This window comes from Balaenoptera acutorostrata, chromosome 15 (genome assembly GCF_949987535.1).
Source record: "Balaenoptera acutorostrata chromosome 15, mBalAcu1.1, whole genome shotgun sequence".
NCBI lineage: Eukaryota > Metazoa > Chordata > Mammalia > Artiodactyla > Balaenopteridae > Balaenoptera > Balaenoptera acutorostrata.
In genome coordinates this window covers 23,478,253-23,500,790 of record NC_080078.1, presented here as the reverse complement: position 1 = coordinate 23,500,790, position 22,538 = coordinate 23,478,253, and the positions used below count along the sequence as shown (strand labels likewise).

Below are 22,538 nucleotides of genomic sequence, written 5' to 3'. Positions count from 1 at the left end.
AAGAAAAGAAAAGAAAAAGGTCTCATTAAGTGAGGTTTCCTGCGGCTCAAAGCCGTTTCCATTTCTACGGTGGTGAAACGTTCCTTTCCGCTTGTAGCCATCATCTATGCTGCGCCACCTGACACGCCTGGACCGCCAAGAACTTAGAGAGGACGCGACCGTGTTTGCTCTCCCCTCTGCAAGGGGGGCTCTTGCAGCCTGAGTCGCTGATGGGATCAGAGAGCTCTGAAGGAGTCCAGGGAGTGTGGGTGAGCGACCGTTTCCCGGCACGAGAACGTGGAACACGGCCGTTTTTCACCAGATGGGACCGAGGTGTTCGGAGATTTCTGTGATTTTCAGAATTCTGGGTCTGCATGCATCCGCCTCCACCCCGGGTCCTAGCTTCTCTCCCTCCACCCCCCGCCCCCATACTCCAAGTTCCAGCCCACCCAGTGGCCCTCCTGGCACAGAGGGCTGGGGTGGGATTCTCTCCCTAGAAGCAGGCACGTGCTCCGGGGGTGGGGCGGGCGGGCGCTTCCCGAAGGTCAGGTAGGGGCGGCATTCTGGTGCCACACTCCCTCTTCCCCATGCTGGCAACACACGGAAATGCGCTAATCTGAAGGAGGGCTACACAGGGGTGGCCAGATTGGCCTCGCTACCCCGGTGCTCTGCAAGGATGCGGGCGGGGGAGGGCGAGGATGGGACACAGCAGACTAGGGCCTCGAGAAAAATCAGAAGGTTTATTAAAACATACTCAGCTCAGACATATCGGCTTATGAAGAGGTCAGTTTCCCCCCCCCAAATACTAACCTTTTTCATTTTCTTTAAAGGTTAAAGGCTTATGGGTTGGTTTTATAGAAAAAAGCAATACAGTGATTAGAGTATATGCAAAAGGACCCACCCTCATTTATACATTCCATGCCGTCAGGTTAAAACTCTTTGCTTTGAATCATTGCTAGCGATTATACTGGCCAAACAGTGCAGAGAACATGGGGCTTTTAATGGCTGAGATGTTCGAAATGCCAAATAAAGGAATGACTTGCTGAGGACAGACGGAAACCATGACAGAAACAATGGGCTTTGAAGAGAACCATTTTCATGGAACTTGCAGAAAACCAAGACAAAAATGTCCCCCATACCCTCCCCAAAGCAGCAAGAAACCCTCACGTGCTCCACCCCACCCTGGACCTTTCACTACATCCGCATAGAAGACCCAAGAACTCACTGCTTGCTAGGCAGCAGGCGTTACCTCTCCACCCTGGGGCACCCCTGCCAGGTGACAGCATCATGGAAAATCTGCTGTGGCATTGGCCTCCTGGCCAAGCTAGTGCACTTTCAGCTGGTGGCCCCGTGTGAGCTTTTGAAATGGACATGGGGATAGAACTGGGGAAGGGCTGGAGGAAGACTCATGAGGAGGGAAGAGGGAGAGGTGATCAGGGGAGAGACGGCTGCCCCAGCCAGAAACTGCCCCGCAGAAGGAGGCATGCTTGCTTCCTGCCATCAACGGCAGATCAAGAGGCCCAGAGAAGGAACAGTGGCTGGCTGCCACTTTCTAAGTGTGATGGTCCCGTCAACTCCCAGCCAGCCTTTTCTTCTTTGGCACGTGGCAGGCTCCTTCCACCACTGCTTTTAAAGCTCTCCCCATGATTCGGTTGGGCCTCACCTCAGAATCACACTCAACAATCTCCTTAACTGCTCCTGACCCCCCTGAAATGTGAAAACCAAGAGGCAGGCCTGTGGGAAAGCCACAATTCCTCCTCCTCCTCCTCAGTGAAATGGTCATCTCCAAGAGGCTGCCTGAGGTCCAGCACTTGCTGGGGAGGGGCGATGGTGTGGGATCTCCATGTTCAACCAACATCAGCCTGGCCCACTGGCTGTGAACTTGGTTCTGTTCTACACCCAGAGGATGAAGCAGTCTTCCCAGCCACATGTTCGAATGAGCCTAATCCTATTTGCAATTAGCTTTGCTTTAGTTTGCAGGGTTTGAGGTTGGTTTGGTATTAGGTGTGTGTGTGTGTGTGTGTGTGTGTGAGGGGCAGGGGAGGGGAGGGCAGTCGGTGTTAGCTTTTCAGTTCAGCAGTGTTCACATTTACATAAAATCCCCTTGTCTAGGATTTCCAAATCTCCTGGCTGCGAGGCGGCCTTGTTCAGCTACTGTTACTGATTTCTCCCTCAAGAAAGACACGGCCAGGGAATAAAATCGGTAAGAGAGATTCTTATTCTCTGGAACTTAAAGTCTTTCACCAGAGGTGTCTTCCAGTGTAACTTGGCGGAGCAGTTGGGATCTGGAAACAGGAATAACACACTAAGAACTCCGTGCTTTGCAACGTCAATGTTAGAAACCAGTTTGTTAACAATGTACCATTGATAAGTTACCTTGTCTTTTCTGGGCTGAATAACTCCCAGGAAAAGCAGCAACCACTATGTGTGATATACGATGCTCCATTTTTGGGAAGGCCAGCTGCCCTTTTCTATAATCATGAACCTGAACAAATATGTTTCTTTACCCAGAACCCCACGTCACTTTCTAAATCCAGGGTGTTTTTATGCACACTGGCCTTGACCGGACCGGGGGGCTTAAGATTGACTGATCAGAGGGTTTATCAGAATGATAAGAATGACTGATGGGGCTGTTTTCTAACTAAATTTATTAAAACACAGGCCGAATGCTTGAAACTTAGGCTTCTCTTGGTGCCCAACAATGAACAGGCCAGTGGATGGCTGGGGGTCTTCACAAACGCAATCCGTGAGCCTGCTTGCTTGAGCCCATTCCACACCAATGCAAGCTGATGCATCGCATACCGTCTGAAGGCCAGGAAAACCAAAGTTCCCTCTAGAGATCAAAGACCATCCCTGACTCACATTGAAAACAAAAAAAGTTCAGGGTGAGTTATGGAATTGGCACATGATATAAAGAATGGAAATCCAATTTACACGTGTAAACTGGCTCATGTGTTGTTTCTGAAAGAAGCATGTAGCTATGTTTGGAAATGTGGGAATGAGAGTGAGCTTTTAGATTGCTAGAGAAAGAAAATGATATAAGTCCACAGAGGCAAAATGTAAATGGTGACAATTCTGCTGAAGGTCTGTTTGGCATCAGATAGTAAACCTGTTTTTGTGTTCGCGGGAGAGAAATGATAATCACTTCAGTTTCTTCAGAAATTTTTTAAGAAGTGGGGTTGGGGGAACCCAGTACCCAGCTGGGGCACGGTGTGGAGGCGAGGAGCAGGGGACGGAGGGCTCAACTAGGTTGGATGCCAGCAAAATCTGCCAAGGTTTCGTAACTCTGGGCTTTTCCTAAAACTCACTTCTGAAGGAGAGCATGGAGGGGGGCACCTTCTGTATAATGAAAACCAGAGAATTCACTGGGTGCAAGAGCCCCAAGAAACAGGGACTCTTTCAAACGAATCTACAGACGGTCAGCTAAGTACAGGTGGATGTTCCGTGCATGGAGAAAGGGGGTCGAGAGGAAGGAAGAAACACGGAAGCACTGCATGCATCCTAGCCGCGAGGGGTGTCGACGTGAGCCGCTGGCTTTGCAGCCCTGTAAGCCGCCTCCACAGAGCGGTGTGTCCCCATCAAAGCTGCCCCCCAGCACCGACTGCTCCTAGGCTTCCTGCCAAAACATCACCTCATGATACTTACAGTCCCCCCGTTGAGCACAACCGCCATCTCCGTTGGCTGATACACGTTACTTCTGAACGGAGCGCTGGGTCTGTTTCCCAAGCTGCCATTGCGAAATCCTGTTCGGAGAGCTGAGGGAGGGAGGGAAAGGCAACACCAAAAAAAAAAAAAAGACACAATTTTGAATTTTGTTTTCTTCCCCTGCATCAACACCACGCTCCAGGCACACCCCCCACCCCCACCCCTCGCCTTTGTCACAAGCCAGATTCAAAACAAAAGTCACAAAGGCGCTTTGTTCTCTGGCTCTCTTGGAGCCTGACCCGTCTCAGGGGGGTTGGGGAGTTTGCAGAATCCAGGGCGCAGGCGGCTCTCAGGGAGGGGACCCCGGGGAAGAGCCTTGCCTGGCTCTCCCCTACCCTCCCCTGCCCCCACGGGCCATGGGTGATGCGGGAGCGCCTGCATCCCTCAGAAGGTCTCTTCTGACAAAAGACCTCCTCACTACCGAGTGCCATCCCTGACAAGTTCAACACCACACTGTCCAACACGGTTTCTGGATACACACAGAGGTGGGCAACCCTGAGAACCTGGACCACAAGTACATGGTAGAGGTCGGACGTCTTCAGGGGAAAGTGACGGGGAAGAGGACAGAGGGGCCCCAGACACATGAGTGGGGTCATTTCTAGACAGGAAAAAAAGGGAGATCTGAAGCAAAAATAGCAAAATATGTCATCACTTTCTACCTCTGAAAGGAGAGTAAATGGTGTTTCTTATTTGCAGTGTACTTTTAGACATCTAAATTTCCTTTTTTTGGTGAAGAAAAATCAGATGACACAAAAAGACCTGGAGGAACCGTGAAATGTATATTACTAAGTGAAAGCAGCCAGGCTGTAAAAACTCACACTGTATGATTCCAACTATAATATTCTGGAAAAGGCTAAACTATAGAGACAGTGAAAAGATTAGTGATTGCCAAAGGTTTGGGGGGAGCAAAGGGAATTTTTAGGGCATTGGAACTATTCTGGGTGATACTATAATGGTGGAGACATGACATCATGCATTTGTCCAAACCCATAGAACTGTACAAAGAGTGACCTCTAAAATGTTAATTATGGACTTTAGTTAATAATAATGTATCAATATTGATTCATCCACTGTGACAAATGTAACAACACTAATGCAAGTTGTTAATAATAGGGAAAACCAGGGGAGGGGGCAGGTGGGAATTCCCTGTACTTCCTGTTCAAATTTTCTGTACTTAAAACTGCTCTAAAAAATAGTCCATTAAGAAATAACAGAGAAACAAGAAGCACTATAAAAAAATCAAAACAAAACAAAAGTCTTTCTCAATTGTGAGATGCCATTTTACATGGGGCACAGAGGAATTAGGTAACTTGCCTAAGGTCACACAGCTGGTAAGAACCAGCATTTGAACCCAAGCAGAGAGAATCTGTGTTCTTGACCATCACACTATTCTGGCTCCAAATACTTTGTTTTTAACTACCACATTTAGTTACTTAGAAGCAATCTGAATTTAAGTGACATTAGGGCAGTGGTCCCCAACCTTTTGGCACTAGGGACCGGTCTTGTGGAAGACAATTTTTCCACGGACCGGGGGCAGGGTGGGGGCTGGAGCGGGGCTGGAGGTGGGGGGATGGTTCAGATGGTAATTCAAGTGTTGGGGAGCGATGGGGAGAGATGGGGAGCATTGGGGAGCGATAGGGAGAGATGGGGAGCATTGGGGAGCGATGGGGAGAGATGGGGAGCGATGGGGAGAGGTGGGGAGCGATGGGGAGAGATGGGGAGCGATGGGGAGAGATGGGGAGCGATGGGGAGAGATGGGGAGCATTGGGGAGCGATGGGGAGAGATGGGGAGCAATGGGGAGAGGTGGGGAGCGATGGGGAGAGATAGGGAGCATTGGGGAGCGATGGGGAGAGATGGGGAGCGATGGGGAGAGGTGGGGAGCGTTGGGGAGCGGCAGATGAAGCTTCGCTCGCTGGCCTGCCGCTCACCTCCCGCTGTTCCTAACAGGCCACGGACTGCTAAGGACCACTACCAGTCTGAGGCCTGGGGGTTAGGGACCCCTGCATTAGGGGCAGCTCAGCCCAGACTGAACCAAGGCAGGGTGGGGAATGCATGTTCCAAAACAGACTCTTTGCTTTAGCATCTCCAAGCCTTCAAGAACTCCCATGCACAGGCTGACAAGAAGATGACCTTCCTGGGAAGCAGAGAAGCGGCCGAGGGGACAGAGTGCATGGACTCTCACTAGTCCCAATTCCTAGCCGAGGCCTCCCTGAAGAGAGGGAGCACCAAACAGCACAGCTTTCCTCATAATGCAGAGACCCTGCTGGCTATGGTAGGGGAATCTGGCTCTAAACCATTCTCTTCGAAAAACAAAGGCTAGACTCTACAGGCCATCTGTGGGATGCCTTGGCCCAAGGATCCCTCTGTGTAGTGGTTATCTGCTGTTCTCCTCTGGTAAACATCCCTCCCACATTCTAGGTCCTGAGTATTGGCCACAACTGTCTCCTCCCCTGGCCTTGAGGTGGGCATATGATTGGGGCCTGGCCAATCAGGTCCAGTCAGAGCTAATTCTGGGATGTTTACTCAAGCATCCTGGGAAATGTTCCTCTTTTCTGCTGGGACTCTGTGTAAGCCTAGAGCCGTGCGCTGCCAGGATTCTAACAGAGCCAAGAGATGGAGAGAGACCAAATCTTGTCATCACTTGAGCTTCCTGGATCTATCCATTTCTGAAGCCTGACCCCCAGTACCTTAGCTCATTGTTGTTTTGTGTTGTTTTGCTTAAATTGCTTCAGATCAGATTTTTTATTACTTGCAACTTCAAGAATCCCAACTAACACTCCACTCTGACCTGGGTCAGCTCTGAAAGGCAAGTAGGGCTCATCCATAAGGAGGTCCCAGCAGGAATCTAAGATCATAGGCTAAATGCCAGTCTTCTCCTGTTTAGACTCTGCAAGTGAGGCGAGATTTGCCCTGCCCCCAAAGCTGACACAGGGCCTTCCACTGGGAAGCGAAGGGGCAGAGTTTAAATAGCCCTTGGCCTAATGAGATCAGAGAGCCCAAATCCCCTAACAGAAGAAAGAACCCCTTTCTTTCTTGCTCCTTTGAAAGGTGAACATTTAATGTACCTTGTTAACGCTTTCCAAAATGTGATCTGAAGTGCTATATCCTTCAGTGTTATTTTCATCTTCTATCACATACCTCATGCCTTGTTTTCTAATTAATTAATTAATTAACTTATTTATTTATTTTTGGCTGAGTTGGGTCTTTGTTGCTGCACGCGGGCTTTCTCTAGTTGCGGTGCACGGGTTTCTCATCGCGGTGGCTTCTCTTGTTGTGGCTCGCGGGCTCTAGAGCGCAGGCTCAGTAGTTGTGGCGCACGGGCTTAGTTGCTCCGCGGCATGTGGGATCTTCCCGGACCAGGGCTCGAACCCGTTGGCAGGCGGATTCTTAACCACTGCGCCACCAGGGAAGCCCCCCTCATGCCTTGTTGATACTCATTAAGAAACAGCAGGCTGGTGAAGTCCTACATATCTGGGGTCTCACTGGGGGAAGGAAATAAGGGAGCAGTGGCTGAGCCACAGGCCAGCCTGGGGAATGCCCTTCCCATCTCGACTTCAGGGATGGACTCTGAAGGGTACAGAGCCTGAAAGGTTGGCTAGATAAAATACAGGAGAAACAGGGCCAATTGCAGCTCCCGGGTAAGGCCCCTTGTGGGGCCTGGTTCCCTAAAATACAAGCTGGCTGAGGTCAGACCAAAGATGAGAACAGCTGTTCTCACCATGGCAAGGGAGGGTGCCCAGGCATTCCCCAGCCAGCAAAGTAGTGTTTCTAGAACAAAGACAATCCTAGCCAGGATGACAATTTAGTCTCTCCCTGTGAGCCTTCCACGGGAATTGGCTTTGCCTCGTGCCCATGTGAATTTTGGCGGACACACATTTGGGAGGATGCAAAATTGGGCTGTTAAAAAAAGTCTGACAACATCCAAGGTTGGTGAAGAGGTGGGGAAATGGGGCTCTCATATAATTATTCAGGGGAGACTAAATTAGTCCACCTTTCTGTGGGGTGGCATCTGGCAGTATATATCAAGATTGAAAGGTGCAGACTCTTTTGACGCATGTGTAGGAGTTAATTGATCAAGGGCACAAACATGAATGGATAAGAACGTTCATTGCAGCATTACTTATACGGAAAGCCAGAAACAAGCAGAATATTCACCAGCTAAGATCAGAAAAATAAATTATGGTACCTCCTAGAAATCTCTGCCTCGTGAAAAGGATACTGTAGCTCTGCTGTCGCTGACCTGGAAAGGCCTCCCTCCATGATATACTGTTGTTTTAAGCAAGCACACAGCAGAAAACCACTTAGACCAGTGGTTTCAACCTGGTTACATCTTAGAAGCACTTGCAGGGCTTAAAATACCTAAGCCCAAACCGACTTACTCAATCAGAATGAGGGGCAGGCACTGGTAATTTGTTTAAAGCCGCCCAAGAGATTCTAACGTGCAGACAGGTTAAGAACTGCTCTACGGGATTGGGGTGTGTGTGTGTGTGTGTGTGTGTGCTCATCAAGAGATGTCTGGCAAGATGAGAGCAAACAGTCAGCAGTAGTTGCCTTTGGGCAATGGGATTCTGAGCAATTTTTATTATTTTCACTTGCTGAACTCCTACCTGATTATTGTTGATCTTTTGTCATCAGAAAGGAATAATAAAGCTATTTTTGTTTTGGAAAAGAAAGAGGGGAAGGAGGGACAACCTCCTTGGCTTTGGAACATAGTGTTTGAAACAGACGGGCCTGTGGGGCACCTCTGGAGACCCCATCACGCCCTGTGCCAGCACTGGTACTGCTGGTACTGACGTGGGTCACAAATCCCTTAGATCTCTGAATCTTACATGGATATGACGTACTGGATGCATTTTCACAAGAAAGGATGCACGGGATTCAGAAAACCAACCTTCTCTCTCCCTGCTCTGCTGTGAGCTCTGCTGTGAGCCTGAACAAGTTGCCTGACACTCCTGGACTCAGTTTCCTGCTCTGTAAAATGGGACTTATAATCCCTGTCTTCTCAGAGTGTCCTGACACATCTGTGAGATGAGGGACACTAAAGTGCTTTAAGAAGAGAAGAGAAATTCTGTGGCAGAGTGGTCCGTGTGTGGGCTCTGGAGTCAGGCTGCCTGGGTTCAAACCCTGGCTCTGCCTCTTGGACAAGTTGTTCAGCCTCTCTGTGCCTCAGTTTGCTGTCTGTAAAATGGACCTCACTGGGTTATTGTAGGAATTAAATGAGATTAGCTGCTAAAATGCTCAGAATGGTACCTGGTCCATGGTAAGCACCCAGTAGAGGTTAGCCATCCTTACTTTTGAAGCCCCTACTACTTGTGTAGTTCTAGCACCCCCCTTTCACTGCAAGTAAACTAGATTGTCAGGTTCAACAACACTGGTTCTTAACTTTCTGGGGATTATGAATGGCTTTGAGAATCTGACAAAGCAATAGACTAATTCCCAGTTGAATGTATAAAAATTTACATCCATTTCAGGAGTTCCTGTTACCTTTGAGGTCCAAGGGGAGGCCATGGGTCTCAGATACAGAGGATCCTATTCCAGGAGAAGCCAAGGAAGGGGTGGTTCCGCCAGGACCCCTGGAGCTGGCCAGGAGCCTGGCCTCTGCTCATCACATGCCCTGAGGGGCTCTCTGGCCTCCCAGTGAGTGATGACCCCCATTGTGACCCTCATCTTCTCCTGGCAATCCATGGAGCCAGCCCCACCAGAGCTGTGGCTCATCCCTGCCAAATCTATTGACAAACAGAGGCTTGCAGGCTTGGGGCTTTCCAGTAAGAAGGGAGCAGCTCTGATAAAGGCCACACCAGGACATTTGACTCTACCCATGGTGGGGTTGCAGGAGCGGGGGAAGGTCTGTCCTTCTCTCCAGTGGGTCTGGCCAGGAGCAGGGGATCAGAAGCAGCTGGGCACATCCTGGTGGGGAGGAGGGCTGAGGGTGGCCTTGGAGGACCTGGTGGCTTGATGTGCTTCCCCCTGCCTGCAGGGGTGGGTGGCTGTGTTCTGGGCCTTGGCACTCAACCCAACAAGGCTGACTTCGCAGTATGACCAGACAGTGGGCACTGCCCAGGCACCTGGGTGAGCATCACAGAAAAGGGGACCACGGCCATCTGGAATGGGCCACCTCCTAGCTGTATGTCATCAGGCAAGACTGAACCTCTTACAGCCTCCATTTATTCATCTGTAAGATGGGGATAATAACAGACCCTACCTCATCAGGTGGAGGTGTGAACTAATGAGATAACGCAGGTTAAGAAGTTAGAATAGTGCCTGGCATGTAGGTAGTGTTCAATAAATGATTATACTAGGTAATTAATTATTACTACTGCTGCTGGTACTGCTGCTATTATTACTGTAGCTCCTGATAAATTTTTAGGTAACTGGGAAAAAGCAATTTTAATTAATCTCAAGTGCTGGGAGCTCAGCCGACTTGCTTTAAGCAACAATTTTAAGAGACACTTCTCCAGCATCTACAGCAGGGGCGCCTGGGGCCTGGGCTGCCTCCTCTCGGCTCTTCCCTCTTGGGAATCCCGCCGCAGCGGTGGCAGACAGCCTGGGTGCTCAGACCACCTCCACTCGAAGTGCCCACCAAATCTCTTTTCTGCTGTGCGGGCTAATGGAACTTGTTCAGCCCATTTACAGGAGCCCTGGGAGACATTCATGACAGTGGGAGATAGGAGAGAGATCGATTCTGAGGTTCTACACGTGTCCCTGGCAGGGATGAGCCCCAGCTACCCATGGCGGTAACCAGCTCTTTGATGCTCTTGTTCTGGCGTTTCTGCCTTCCCAGCCTCATTCTCCCTGGCGGGGGCCACCTCCTGAGTAAACCACCTACAACATCGCAGGCTCTGCTTTCAGGGGAACCCAACCAAGATGCACATCCAACAAGCCAGGTGCCGTGGGAGCCCCTCAGTATGTTACCTCTCTCAGCAGGTCTATGGGGTACACAAAGCCTTACATCTAGGAAGTGGCAGAGGCAGGATCCCAACCCAGACGTCCGACTCCAGGGCCCAAATTCATACACTCCTGGAGACAGAGGTAGGGGAGGGGATTGGAGCATTGCCCCTCACCATCCCCTGCATCCATCTAGCACATGGGCTGCAAACTTAAACACTTCCAGGGAGCCAGGGACTTAATGTTGATATGTTATAGTGGCCGGGACAGGGAGTGTGGTGAAGAGAAAGTGGATCCCCACCTAAAGGGCCACCACAACTCGGCGAGGGGTACGAGACAGAGCCTTTCCAGCCAGCGTCACACGATTGCTGCCAGGTGGGAATGGCAGCCCAGCACTGCCAGATCCAACTTTGCAAAAAAGGCCAGAAACCTGGCTTTTTATATTAAATTGGTTGACAGTGCTAAATAAGAATGCATCTCTGGGCCAGTTTCAGCACAGCGGTCAATGTCTGTAGGCTCTGATCTGCCAGGACCGTCCCCAGGACCACCGACCCCCAGTGGAGAAAAAGGAGAGCGCACTTTTGCAAAGAACAGCCTAACCCAGCGGGGCGGTGCCCACTTTACCTGCATTGTGCTCGTCCATCGAGAAGGCCTTGTTCTCCATGTAGGTCCGCGGCAGCTGCACGTCCTCCTCAAACGCCGTCTCCCGCATCCTCGGCTGCGACGTGTCGAAGTAGTTGGGTGTGTTCTCCTGCGGGGCGGGCAGGATGGTGCAGTGGATCTCTGGGATGGCGTGGAAGATGACGAAGACCCAGCCACTGGCCACCAGCGTGATGGCCAAGGTGGGGTCTCCCCAGGCGTCTCCCTGCCGCAGCTCCGCATTGCCGAAGAGGTACATGGTCATCCAGGCCACCCAGATGAGCACGGAGAGGAAGGCCGTGACCAGGATGCAGACCCCGTTCTGCTTCCACTTCTTGAACTTGCCGCACAGCGTGAAGAGGGCCAGCCCCAGGGTGGCCACGAGCAGTACCATGTCGTAGATGAGGGCCATCGCGAAGTCCATCGGCTCGTAGGCACAGGCCGGCTTCTCGTCGCGCAGCACGGTCAGCACCAGCCACTCGATGGCGATGATGACCTGCACGAGCATCAGGCACAGGGCCACGCCCACCAGCTGCCAGCCCGACGGGCTCTTGCCGTGGCGCACCAGCCTCCGCACGCGCCACGCCTGGCTCAGCAGGCAGGAGAAGCAGAGCGCGAAGAGGACGCCCCAGAGGAACCGGCGGACGGAGCAGATGGTCTCATCCTCCCGGATGATGAAGGCGAACGTCAGGCCAAAGAGGCCCAGGGTGCCCAGGAGGAAGAGGAAGTGGAGGCCCACGGGGTCCTTCTTCTCCTTGTCCTTGATGAAGGGCAGGCGCACCAGGAGGACGAGCGTCAGGAGCAGTGTGATCAGGGCGCCCGCCCCCGCCACCGCCTCCACCACGATGCCCCAGATGGTGTCCAGGTCGCACAGGGACACGTACTGAGGGAGAAGGTCCAGCCCGCAGCCCCGGGACGTGCTGGTGTTCTCAGAGGCCCCGGAGGCAATCACGAAGAGCAGGAGGAAAGCCAGCACCTGGTGGGTTCTCATCTTTCTCTCTGACACCGTGAACGTTCCAGAAGAGTTGGGGGGAAAAGACCAATTCATTGTAAGACTCCCACTCTCCTGACTTCTTTAAGAAGACCCACCTCACTTCGAACCCACCAGCCCCCTTCTCCAGGCAGCACAGCCTGGAGAAGGGGTGGGGATTTCGGCCCCCATCTGCCCCCTAGTCCGGGCTCAGTGAACAGCCGTGAACCGTCAGTGCTAGTGGCTGGAGGAGAGGATGGGAGGGGGACTCACTTTCTCTGAATACCCTTTCATATTCTTTGAATTTGAGGCCATGTCTGACCTCTTCAAACATCAGGGAATAAAATGGGACTTGAAGAGATGGTCATGGGCTGAGCACTTGCTGGGAGAGGGGCACGCACAACCCGTTTCAGTCTCTCAGCGCTAACAGCGGACATTTACCGATGACTCACCCTCGGCCAGGCACTCGACACATCCAGTCCTCACACCGGTGACGCAAGTCTTGAGGAGGTTGGGACACCTGCCCAAGGTCACACCACTCAGCTCCTAGACGCATGCCCTCTTAGAAGCTTCCCAGCGTTTCAAATGTAGTGTGAACGGTCTTCCTGGGTTCCACCCTTTCCCTCCTCTCCCCTCGCACATCCCACCCCTCCCACAAATATCTGCTGAGAATCCATCCTCTCACGCCAGCCAGCCCACCTCCGCCGGGGATGCCTGCGGGACATCCCACCTCCACCTCCTCCGGGGATGCCTGCGGGACATCCCACCTCTGCAGGGGATGCCTCCGTGCCTCACGGAGTCCACACAGCAGCCGGGAGGTGGGCTTATTACCCCCAGTCTCGTCTTCCCCTCCTGCTCCCTCTGCTTAGACTAGCCTCCGCACCCTGCTTTTATGGAAAGCTGCTCCTCCCCACACTGGTCTCAGCTCTAATGTCACCCACTCAGACCTTGGCCAAGGTCACACCCCCATCCCCTCCCCCAGTGCCTCTCATCTATTTCTTAGCTCTAATCGTATCTGTCATCTTTTTGCCTGTTTACTTTGTTTCTCCTGTCCCTTCCTCCTCTCCTCCCTTCCTGCCTTTCTTCACCACTAGCTACAGGATGACAGGGACACTGTCCGTCTCGTTCATCAGCATAAACCAGGGTTTCTCAGCCTCGGACCTGATTCTTCCTTGTTTTGGGGTTTGTCCTGTGCATTGCAGGATGTGTAGCAGCATCACTGGCCTCTACCCACTAGGTGACTGAAGCACACCCCCTCCCCCAGTTGTGACAACCTCCCAAGTTTTTAGACACTGCCAGTGTCCCCTGGGGGGAAAATCACCAGGATGAGCACCGCTGGTCAAGTACTAGCATAAAAGCGTACTAGGTGCTTCCTAAATACTGAGTGAACGAGAATTCTCACCAGGACTCTCCTCTACCCACTACCACCAGCTCCTTGCTTTTTTTTTTTTTTTTAAAAGATTGATTGATTGATTGATTGATTGATTGCTATGTTGGGTCTTCGTTTCTGTGCCAGGGCCCTCTCTAGTTGCGGCAAGCGGGGGCCACTCTTCATCGCGGTGCGCGGGCCTCTCACTATCGCGGCCTCTCTTGCTGCGGAGCACAGGCTCCAGATGCGCAGGCTCAGCAATTGTGGCTCATGGGCCTAGTTGCTCCGCGGCATATGGGATCCTCCCAGACCAGGGCTCGAACCCGTGTCCCCTGCATTAGCAGGCAGATTCTCAACCACTGCGCCACCAGGGAAGCCCCCAGCTCCTTGCTTTTGGAGGGAGCCTGGCCTTGGGAAAGCCATGCCTGCACAGCTCTGCAGTGGTGTGTTTCCAGGCGTCTTAAGCCAGACTTACGGCCTTAGCTCCACCCACAGTGAGGCGGTAACCAGCCACCTCCCGGGCAGCTCAGCACATCCCTGGGGCTTTCTTAAGTAAATGCGGTATCGACCACCTCTCTCTCTGCTCCTTGATGGGATACAGTGAGCAGCTCTGATCCTCCCTTGGCCGCAAGGCCATCAACTGGGATAAATTATTGATGCTGCAGAATGAGAAGGAGCCTGGTGCTATATGGACCAGCTCCTTTGCCTATAGATGAAAGAAGGCAGACTGGGAACGGAGGGAGTCTGGCAAGAGATGCTCCTGAAACAAGCACCTCAGACACTGGCAATCAGGCCCATGGTCCTGCCACTATTCGGGGCCCTGCTACTTCAGTCACTGGAGTGCCACCTCAGCTATTTACACCTTGTCTACAAACCCCCTGTAAGTTATTTACTTAACTGACTCACCAAGTCCTTGAAATTGACTCAAAAGAAAACTCAACACATTGAAATACTTGTTGATGGAACTCATGTTGCATACCCATTGGCATATCCCAACGTACCACCTTTGGAAAAATACTGTCCTAGCCAGAGCTGCATCTCACAAGAGCACACTGGGAATCAAAATTTAAGAACCGGATATGCTGGAACAAAATGCCATCAGGCCCCCAACACAGTGCAGTGGATTTCCCCTAGACTTCTCATCAATGGCAAATGTGATTAGGGGACTTCTCAGCAAGTGACAACAAGGCACACCCCATGCAGCCTCTCTAGGTCACACATCAGCCAGTCTCACCTCCAGGGTGGCTGGGAGAGGACGGGTAGGAATGTGCTTCTGGAGTCTTGACCACTAACCCTCTCCCCAACTCTCCCACCCACCTGCAGGCCAGTGGTTCTCAACCAGGGGCAATTTTGATCCCAAGGGACACTGAGGCATGTCTAGGGACATTTTTGGTTGTCACAACTGGGGAGGGCGGGGTGCAATTGGCATCTAGTGGGTAGAGTCCAGGGAAGTTGCTAAGCATCCTACAATGCCTGAGATGGCTCTCAACACAAAGAATGATCCGGCCCCACGTGTCAACAGTGCTGAGGTTGAGAAAGCCTGGTTTATACACTGGAGAACAGAGTTGATGAGGGTGAAGCCAGGAAACCAGCCAGGCCTCTCAGCCTCAGGCCTGCACTCCGGGTCCTTTCCTCGCAAGAACTTGGCCTTCTTTAGCTGCCTCCACTCATTCTCTTGGGGGAATCTCCTCTCTCCAGGCCTGCCTACAAATTGGGACTTGGTTCCACCAGCTCGTCCCCCTTCCTGACTGTCCTTCCAACCACAACAGGAAACCAGTGTGGATGAAGAAGATATCAAGATGGTGACCAAGCTTCTGAAATTGTGCAGGTTCTTATGGCTGTGGTCCAGGTCTCTAGCTCCCACTCCTTTCTGACATGGGAAATACATACACTTTTGCTTTCTGCTTTCATTCCCAAGGTTGGAACCCTCTCCTTCTGGGACAGCTGTTGTTTTTGTTGTCCTGCGCCCGTTTCTCTCATTTCTGAAGACAGCTCCTGATTTTCCTTTGGAGAGCCGCCTGGAGCCCCAGCTGTGAGCACCTGACCCAGCCTGGCCAATCAGAGCATTTAGCCCACCCTTTGGCCACACTGACTGGTTCATGAACAGGCACCTGGCCCCAACCAGACCCATGAGAATCAGTCTTAGGATTTTTGCTAGAATTAACTGGAAAGAGCTTTTCTCTTGTTATCGGGGTTAATAAGCTAAAAGGATGTACACCTGGGGCTGGAGAGGACCTATTTACCATCACAGGGACAGAACCTGGCTGAGAGTAAAGCTGACCCACAGGAAACGGCCACGTGATGGACCAGAGTCCTAATACACAGAGAGGCTGGATTCAGTTATGCCTGAAGCCAGATACCCTGGTCTTTGCAGTTCCAGCAGCCAATTAACTTCCCTTTTTTGGATTAAGCCGGTTTGAGGCGGGTTTATGTTACTTGCTAACAAAGAAGTTCTATTATACATCCCACATGATGTGGCCCTCTTCTTCCGGGAAGCCCTCCCTACCCAACATCTAGGCAGCCAGAGGCTTCGATAGGGTCCAGCTGTCCCAAGTAGGTCATTATCATTGCTGAAGCTGCCCATGAGGTGACAGCCATTGTTCTACAGAACAATGTCCAGGATGAACAGGAGGAAGACTGCACACCACCTCACAGAATGAAGCCGAGTCCAGCTCATCTAGGATTTCTGGGGGATTCTGCCCTGCAGAGTTTTCTGTTACTGCCACAGTGACCACGACAATGACTGTTAACTCTCATAATGCTTACCATGCTCCAGGCCCTCTTCTACGCACTTCACATATATTAATACCTTATCATCCGGACAATGACACCATGAGGCAAGCGCTATTACTATCTCCATTTCACAGGAAATAAAACAGAGAAGCCAGTTGGCTTGTCCAAGGTCACATAGCTAGAAAGCGGTGGAGCCAGGAGACAGACAATTGTACTATTGTTACTGGGCTCTTACTACAGACCAGGGCTCTAGAAATGTCACCCGGTGAGACCTTTGCTGGCCAGTCTATCTAAATTAGGTTCCCTCTGCCTCTTTAGGCTCTACACCAATACTCCTGATCTTTATCTTCATAGCATGTGCCACAATTTTCAAATATTTTATTTTATTACTCTTTTGGTCTGATCCCACACACCCAGGCTCTTGTCTGTCTTGTTCTGCACCGATTCCCCAGTGCCTGGCACATGGGCAGGGCTCACGGCCCAGTTACTAAATCAATCAACTGATTAAACGTGGTCTCCAACCCTCATGTCACCTGGCAGGAAGATGCTCTCATTGTCATTTTATAGAGGAGGGGACTGAGGGCCTGAGAGGCTTCAGACTGGCAACAGCGGTGGCATCGCCCGGGAGCTTGTTAGAAATGCAGACTCTCAGGAGTGGGCCTGGCCACCTGTGTTGCCACAGCCCTACGATAAGCTCCAGGTGTGCTCAGATGCTTGGGTGCACCGAGGTTTGCGAAGCACGAACATATGCAGTGGGGGAGCCTGGACGATGGCCCGGCACCTTCCGCCTCACTATCCCTGCCCCAGGCCCAGGGGGCAGTGCCCACTCACGCTCCATCTCACCCACTGTCAGGTAAGCCCCATCCTGCCCCCTCAGCCACCTGGGGCCTCCCCGCTGCTGAGAACGGAGCAGCTCTCCAGGAACCCCAAACTGCACAAAACCAGATTAGAGGTTTGGAGTCAGCCGCAAGGCAGGGCTGATTGGGAAGGGATGAATACATGGCAACAAACCCGTGGGATGTAGGCATGCAGCTCCTCAAAAGGAGTAATGAATAAAGTGATGAATGTGCAAGACTCGGCTCACATACTAATTACTTTGCTGCCAGCCAGGCTCCCAGAAATGTGACTCATTCAGATGCTCTTAAAAACACTGCACTGCACATGCAGGCCCGCGCACACACACTCTCTCTCTCCCCGCAGAGGGGCCAGAAGCTACCGGCAGGTGTTGGAGCAGCATGTTTCTCGCAAGCTGGGGCCTGCAGAGGCTGGAAAGAATGCAGGCAAGATTCCTTGTGCGAGGACAGCGACAGCGCTGCCTGCCTGAACGCCACAAGCAGGGCTGGTTCTCCCAGGCTCAATCCTCGCCAAGCAGCATAAACTTCCGGTTTCAAGTTCTGCCCCTGGCACTTGCTAGAACCCTGTGACCATGGGCAGCTGACTTAACCTTACTTGTCTCAGTTTCTTCATCTGCAAAATGGGGGTGATAATACCCATCTTGCAGAGTTCTTGTGAGGATTAAAATAATTAATAATTAGAGTTTAGGACAATAGGTAACATGGGGTAAGCACTTATATAAAGTGTCTGTTAAATAAAAGATTGGCGAATGCTCTGAGGTTATGAGCTTTTCTGACTTTGCTTTTCCAGGAGGGGTGGTTGCCATGAAGATGGGGCTGAAACAGGGGCTCACCCAGGTGTTTGTCCACCACTGGTTTCCAGCCTCCCCAGTCACACACCAAGCAAAGAGGTCCCTGAGGTGGTGTGAAGGGGAGAAGCCTTTGGGGGTGGTCTACCTTGGAAACTCCCAAACTCTCCTGATCCCCACAGCAGGTGCTCTAAATGGGAGCCTTGCTGTGAAGGTGGTTTTCCAGAGGGGAACCGGTGCTGGAAGACCTGAGGCCAGCCTGCGTGCCCTGAAACTGGGTGTCCCTGTTGAGGAGTCAGAGCCAGACACCCAGAAACCAGTCACCAGCCATCCTCCTGGGAACTAGCATCCCCACGTTGCCATCCACCCATATGAAAGCAGACACAAGATGTACAAAACTGCTCTGGAACACACCATTATGAACTGCTTCGCCTGGCAGCTACCAGCAGAGGCATCTTAAACCCACCTTCTCTAAAGAAGGGGGGAGGCGCTGGAGCATGGAAGGGAAAGAAAAACTAAACAGATCTGGAGGGGCTTTCCTAGCCCTGGGCATGTCTAACAGTTCAGTACCCGATGAATACCTGGCACAGGATTTACACTCCCGTCAGTCTCCTCAAGAGTGGAAGACCTCAGTTGGAGGAAAGTCAGACAGAACTGTGTGACATTGGGCATTACTCACTTAACCTCTCTGACCTTCAGTCTCTTCTTCTGTAAAACAAGGATAATAATAGTGCTACTTTCATAAGGCTGATGTGAAACGTACTTAGAAAGTACTCAGCACGGCAGACAGGGAGCACTGGGTCCCGGCTTATTACAATTACGATTCCTATTGTCCTGTTGGGAATACAAAGAGGTAATGCAACTTGGCCAGAGGCTTCCTGGAATTGATGGGCCGAGCTGGGACTAGAACCCACTTCTCCCAGCTGCTGACCTCAAGGCCACTGCACCCCTGGTTGGACTCGCTCTGTTGGACAGAGGGCCAGGATAAGGCTGCAGAGACAGTCCCCCCACACACCCCAGCATCACACTCTGTCCCTGCCCACTCCCATTATAGCCGCTGGTGCATTTCCTGCTCCAGAGGGATTAAACTGTTACAAGGTTTCCTGACATTAAACTATTTCCCAGACCTGCAATCTAACCCTTTGATATCTTTTGCAAGTTACACCATCTCATAATCTTCAGTTCCCAAGGCCGCCCAGACCACCAGCCTATCTGGGGGCCCTTGGATTTAATAACCCTCACAGGTTAGTAAACAGGGTTGCCAGAACACAGGCTCCGTGATCCATGAATATGCAAAGCAGCTCCAACCCTGTAAATAAAAGCAATCATTTAAATGCAAATTGCATCCTTGGCTGCCGGTTCCAGGGTGGACGGTTCCTCTAAGGCTGTAATTCCGAGAAGAAAATGTGACTAACTCAGAACCCCCAGGAAGCTCTGCATGGAAGTGTTTATGGGGCGTTGGGCTCTGGGTGGGGGCCATTTAGGGTGGACAAAAACTGCTTAAAAGTGGGAAGTGGGTTTTAAAACCTGACCCACCCCTGGCGTAGGCTTACAGGGCCAGCCAGGCTCAAAGCAGTCTTCACAGGTCTCCTTCGGAGGCTCCCGGCGCCTTGCTACCCCCAGAGGCAGAATGAAAGGGAAGCTGCTTTTCGTCTCTTTGTAGAGGTCAGGGGAGCGTTTAAAAATCAGATCTCGTGGCTTTCCACTCCAAATCCTGCAAGGGTTCACCAGTCCAAGGAGAATAAAACCTAAACTCCTTTCCACGGCCCAAAAGATCGTGGTCTGGCTGGTCCCTGCCATCCCCTTTCCAACCCCGCTCTCCACATCTGTCTATGAGCTCCAGCCACAATGGCCTTTGTTCAGTTTCTCTACGCTCATTCCCACCTCCACGGCTTTGCACTTGCGGTGCCCTCTGCCTGGTTCAGTCTTCCCCCTGCTCTGTCAGTGCCCCCTCCCCCATTGCGGGGCTCCACTAACATGTCACTCCCCAGAACAGTCTTCCCTTATGTGTACATATTCTTGTCACTTTATTTTACAGCACTCTGCTTTCTTTTCCTGGCAGCCCTTATCCCAATCAGAAGTTCTCTCTACTTACTATTTATTTACTTATTTAGTGTTCACCCACCTCCCCAGTGCCCTGAGAGCAGGGGCTTATCTGCCACTTCTGTAGCTGGCATATTTACTGAAATAACACATTAACCAATAAAGATTTTGAGCTTCTCTTTCTAACAAAACTGCTTTTCTTGCTGCCTGGGCCCCAAATGGCGACTCCTTCCCACTTCCATCTTTTCCCTCCCCAACTCAGCTGACCCCTTTTCAGAGCAGGGAACAGATAGGAAACTGTTCACTCCGCAGTCTAGGTACAAAACTGGCCCAGTGAAGGGCTCCCAACCGACCATTTGCATTCTATTTACATCCTATTTGCATGCAGTTTTAACTCAAGGTCTGAAATCCTCCAGAAAGCCCCCGCCCGTGGGGAAACTTCTGAATCAAGGTTCCTCGGCTGAAGTTCTAAAGCTTTTGTGCCAAGTCCCTCCCCCACTTCTCTTGTCTTTGCGAGGATTTCCCAGTTCCTCCGGGGCTCTGCTCAGGTGCCCCCCACCCCATGCTGGCGCAGTTGGGCAGCCAATGTGGCGCGTGGCCCGGGGCCCCAGGCGGGGACGCGGCTGCCCGCCACACTCCAGGGGCCTTTGTCCGCGCTCCAAGGAGCCGCCCCTTAGCGAACTGGGGACAAGTTGGGTGGGTGTGTGCGTGTGGGGGGGGCGGTGTTGGCTAGGCCTGGGAGTGACAGAGCCGGGTAAGAAACCCGCGGGCTGCGCTGGAGCCGTCCTCGGTGGTAAGCTCGGTACGCCCCCTCCCTGGCTGGTTAGCCAGCTCCCCCAGGCCGAGGCGGGTGCAGGCGGTAGGGATCCCGGGGTGCTTGGCGCTGGAAGCCCGTGTCCCCCAAGGGGGGGGGGGACGCAGCACAGGGCTGATCCTCACCTCTAGCTTGGCCGCAACAGCAACGTTAACATCCCGCCATTGTATGCATTCGCCCCTCATTTCTTCCCCCAGCCCCAGAGCTCAGCTCTTCTCGCCCGCGGTGTCCCCTCCTTTCCCGCAGTGCGCAGCCACGGCCGGCTGCGAGCTCGGCCCCCAGCCCCTATGGCAGGTGCGGCAGCTCACCCCCCAGCTCGGCCCCTGTGCCCCCGGCTCCGTCTGCCCTGTCTGTGCTCAGGCCCCACGGGCTTGCCACGCAGCCCTGCCCGCGGCTGCCCTCACAGGAGTCACTCGGGCACGCCTGGGCTCCCTTACAGTCCCAGCTGCCCTTTGCCTGTGGTCGCCCCCAGATCCTCCCCAGAGACTTGGATCTCCACCTGGTCCGGGTACATCCCCTCCCCCCATAAAGGTCCCAACCCTCCCCGCCCCCCGCCCCGCCCTCTGCGGCTCGTCTCCCGCCACACTGTGGTTCCCCCCACCCTGATCCCCCAGCTCCCCCAGCAGAATAACCCCTTGGGGGGGGGCCTCAGAAAAGCACAAGAAGCAGACCCCACCCCAACCCTCCCAAGTCCACGGCGGGAAAAGTTTCTGGGGTCACCGCAGCGCCCTCCACCCCACCGGTGCGGCTCGCACTCACCGACCCCCGCGGCCCCGCAGCGCCGATGCTCCTGCTGGCCCTCGGCCCGAGTCACATCTCTGCAGCGCAGCCGTGTCCCCAGCCCAGCGCGCCCGCCCGTCCTGCCTCACTGCATCGCACTCGCGAGCCGCTGCCGAGCGAGGCGCCCCCTGGCCCGGCCCGCGCTGCTGCAGCCGCCGCGGCCCCGCCCCTCCGGCCGGCCCGCCCCCGGGAGGCCCCGCCCCCGGAGCGTCCAAGCCCCGCCCCACCCCGGCCCAGGCTAGGCTGAGTTCCGAAAGCAGCCCCGCGCAATCTCCTTGCTCCTGGCCTGCGGCGCTGAGACGAGCCCTCTCCAGTGTCCCCAGTTAGCGAACACCACCCGCACATCCACAGTGCGTCCATAAGCAGTCCGGACGCGCCGGACACATCCCCAGGTTGATCCACTTTCAGAAACACACACATGGAGGGGCTTTCTAAACCGTGGGTTCCTAAACATTAACTTCCCCACAATAGACCAGCACCCGATCCAGGGCGCAGAGAGGATTCCGCCGCGAGCGTTCCAAAATCACCAACGCCCCAATATCAACTAGGCAGCCGCTTCCCGCCTGGGTACACTCCAATTACCCTCCCCCCCCAAGTGTCCTTGTCCCTTTACGCACCCTGAGCCCAACACCCGCATCCTTGGCCACTCCAAACATACTCACAGGTCCACACGGTGCACCCTTCACGTGGCTCCGCACGCAGTATTCCATCACAGTCGCCCCACAAATCATCCACATACACACACGTCCACGACCTTCCCGCTCACACCTTCGGAGGCCCGGGGCCACCGGCTTGGCGCTCCGCAGACGCTCAGGACACAGGCTGCAGGCGCGCCCACGGGGCAGCCGCGGGACCCGCTTGAAGGAAGGGGTCCGGGCCGCCTTGTACCTCGACACTGAGTCTGGCTCCTAGTCCCCCCGGCTGTCCGATGTCGGCTTTGCCTCGACCGGGCCTGGGGGCTGCGCTCCAGCTTCTGAC

The 22,538-nt window shown here is 53.1% G+C and overlaps 1 protein-coding gene across 3 annotated transcripts; it reads right to left on the bottom strand.

Annotated features, from left to right (window-relative positions):
- Window positions 1-700: 700 nt before the first annotated feature.
- On the bottom strand, window positions 701-21,697 carry GPRC5B (G protein-coupled receptor class C group 5 member B). Of its 3 annotated transcripts, none has more exons than XM_057528804.1 (4): window positions 21,540-21,697; window positions 11,195-12,208; window positions 3,625-3,734; window positions 701-2,264 (listed from the first exon to the last, which is right to left on the bottom strand). In XM_057528804.1, the coding sequence occupies exons 2-4, from the start codon at window positions 12,198-12,200 to the stop codon at window positions 2,220-2,222; spliced, it is 1,161 nt and encodes a 386-aa protein (XP_057384787.1). In that variant the 5' UTR covers window positions 12,201-12,208; window positions 21,540-21,697; the 3' UTR covers window positions 701-2,219. The 3 variants fall into 3 exon arrangements, with proteins under 3 accessions (XP_057384787.1, XP_007188365.1, XP_057384786.1); XM_007188303.3 differs by lacking the exon at window positions 21,540-21,697 and adding an exon at window positions 12,632-12,697; XM_057528803.1 differs by lacking the exon at window positions 701-2,264 and adding an exon at window positions 2,275-2,812.
- Window positions 21,698-22,538: the final 841 nt, after the last annotated feature.

Excerpts from the sequence above, each read along its gene's own strand:
- GPRC5B (XM_057528803.1), bottom strand. The coding sequence starts at position 12,200 with ATGAGAACCCACCAGGTGCTGGCTTTCCTCCTGCTCTTCGTGATTGCC. Across the intron at positions 3,735-11,194 it reads GATGGACGAGCACAATGCAG|CTCTCCGAACAGGATTTCGC; the intron begins GTAAAGTGGGCA and ends TCCCTCCCTCAG. Across the intron at positions 2,813-3,624 it reads TTGTGCTCAACGGGGGGACT|AGGGAACTTTGGTTTTCCTG; the intron begins GTAAGTATCATG and ends TTTGATCTCTAG.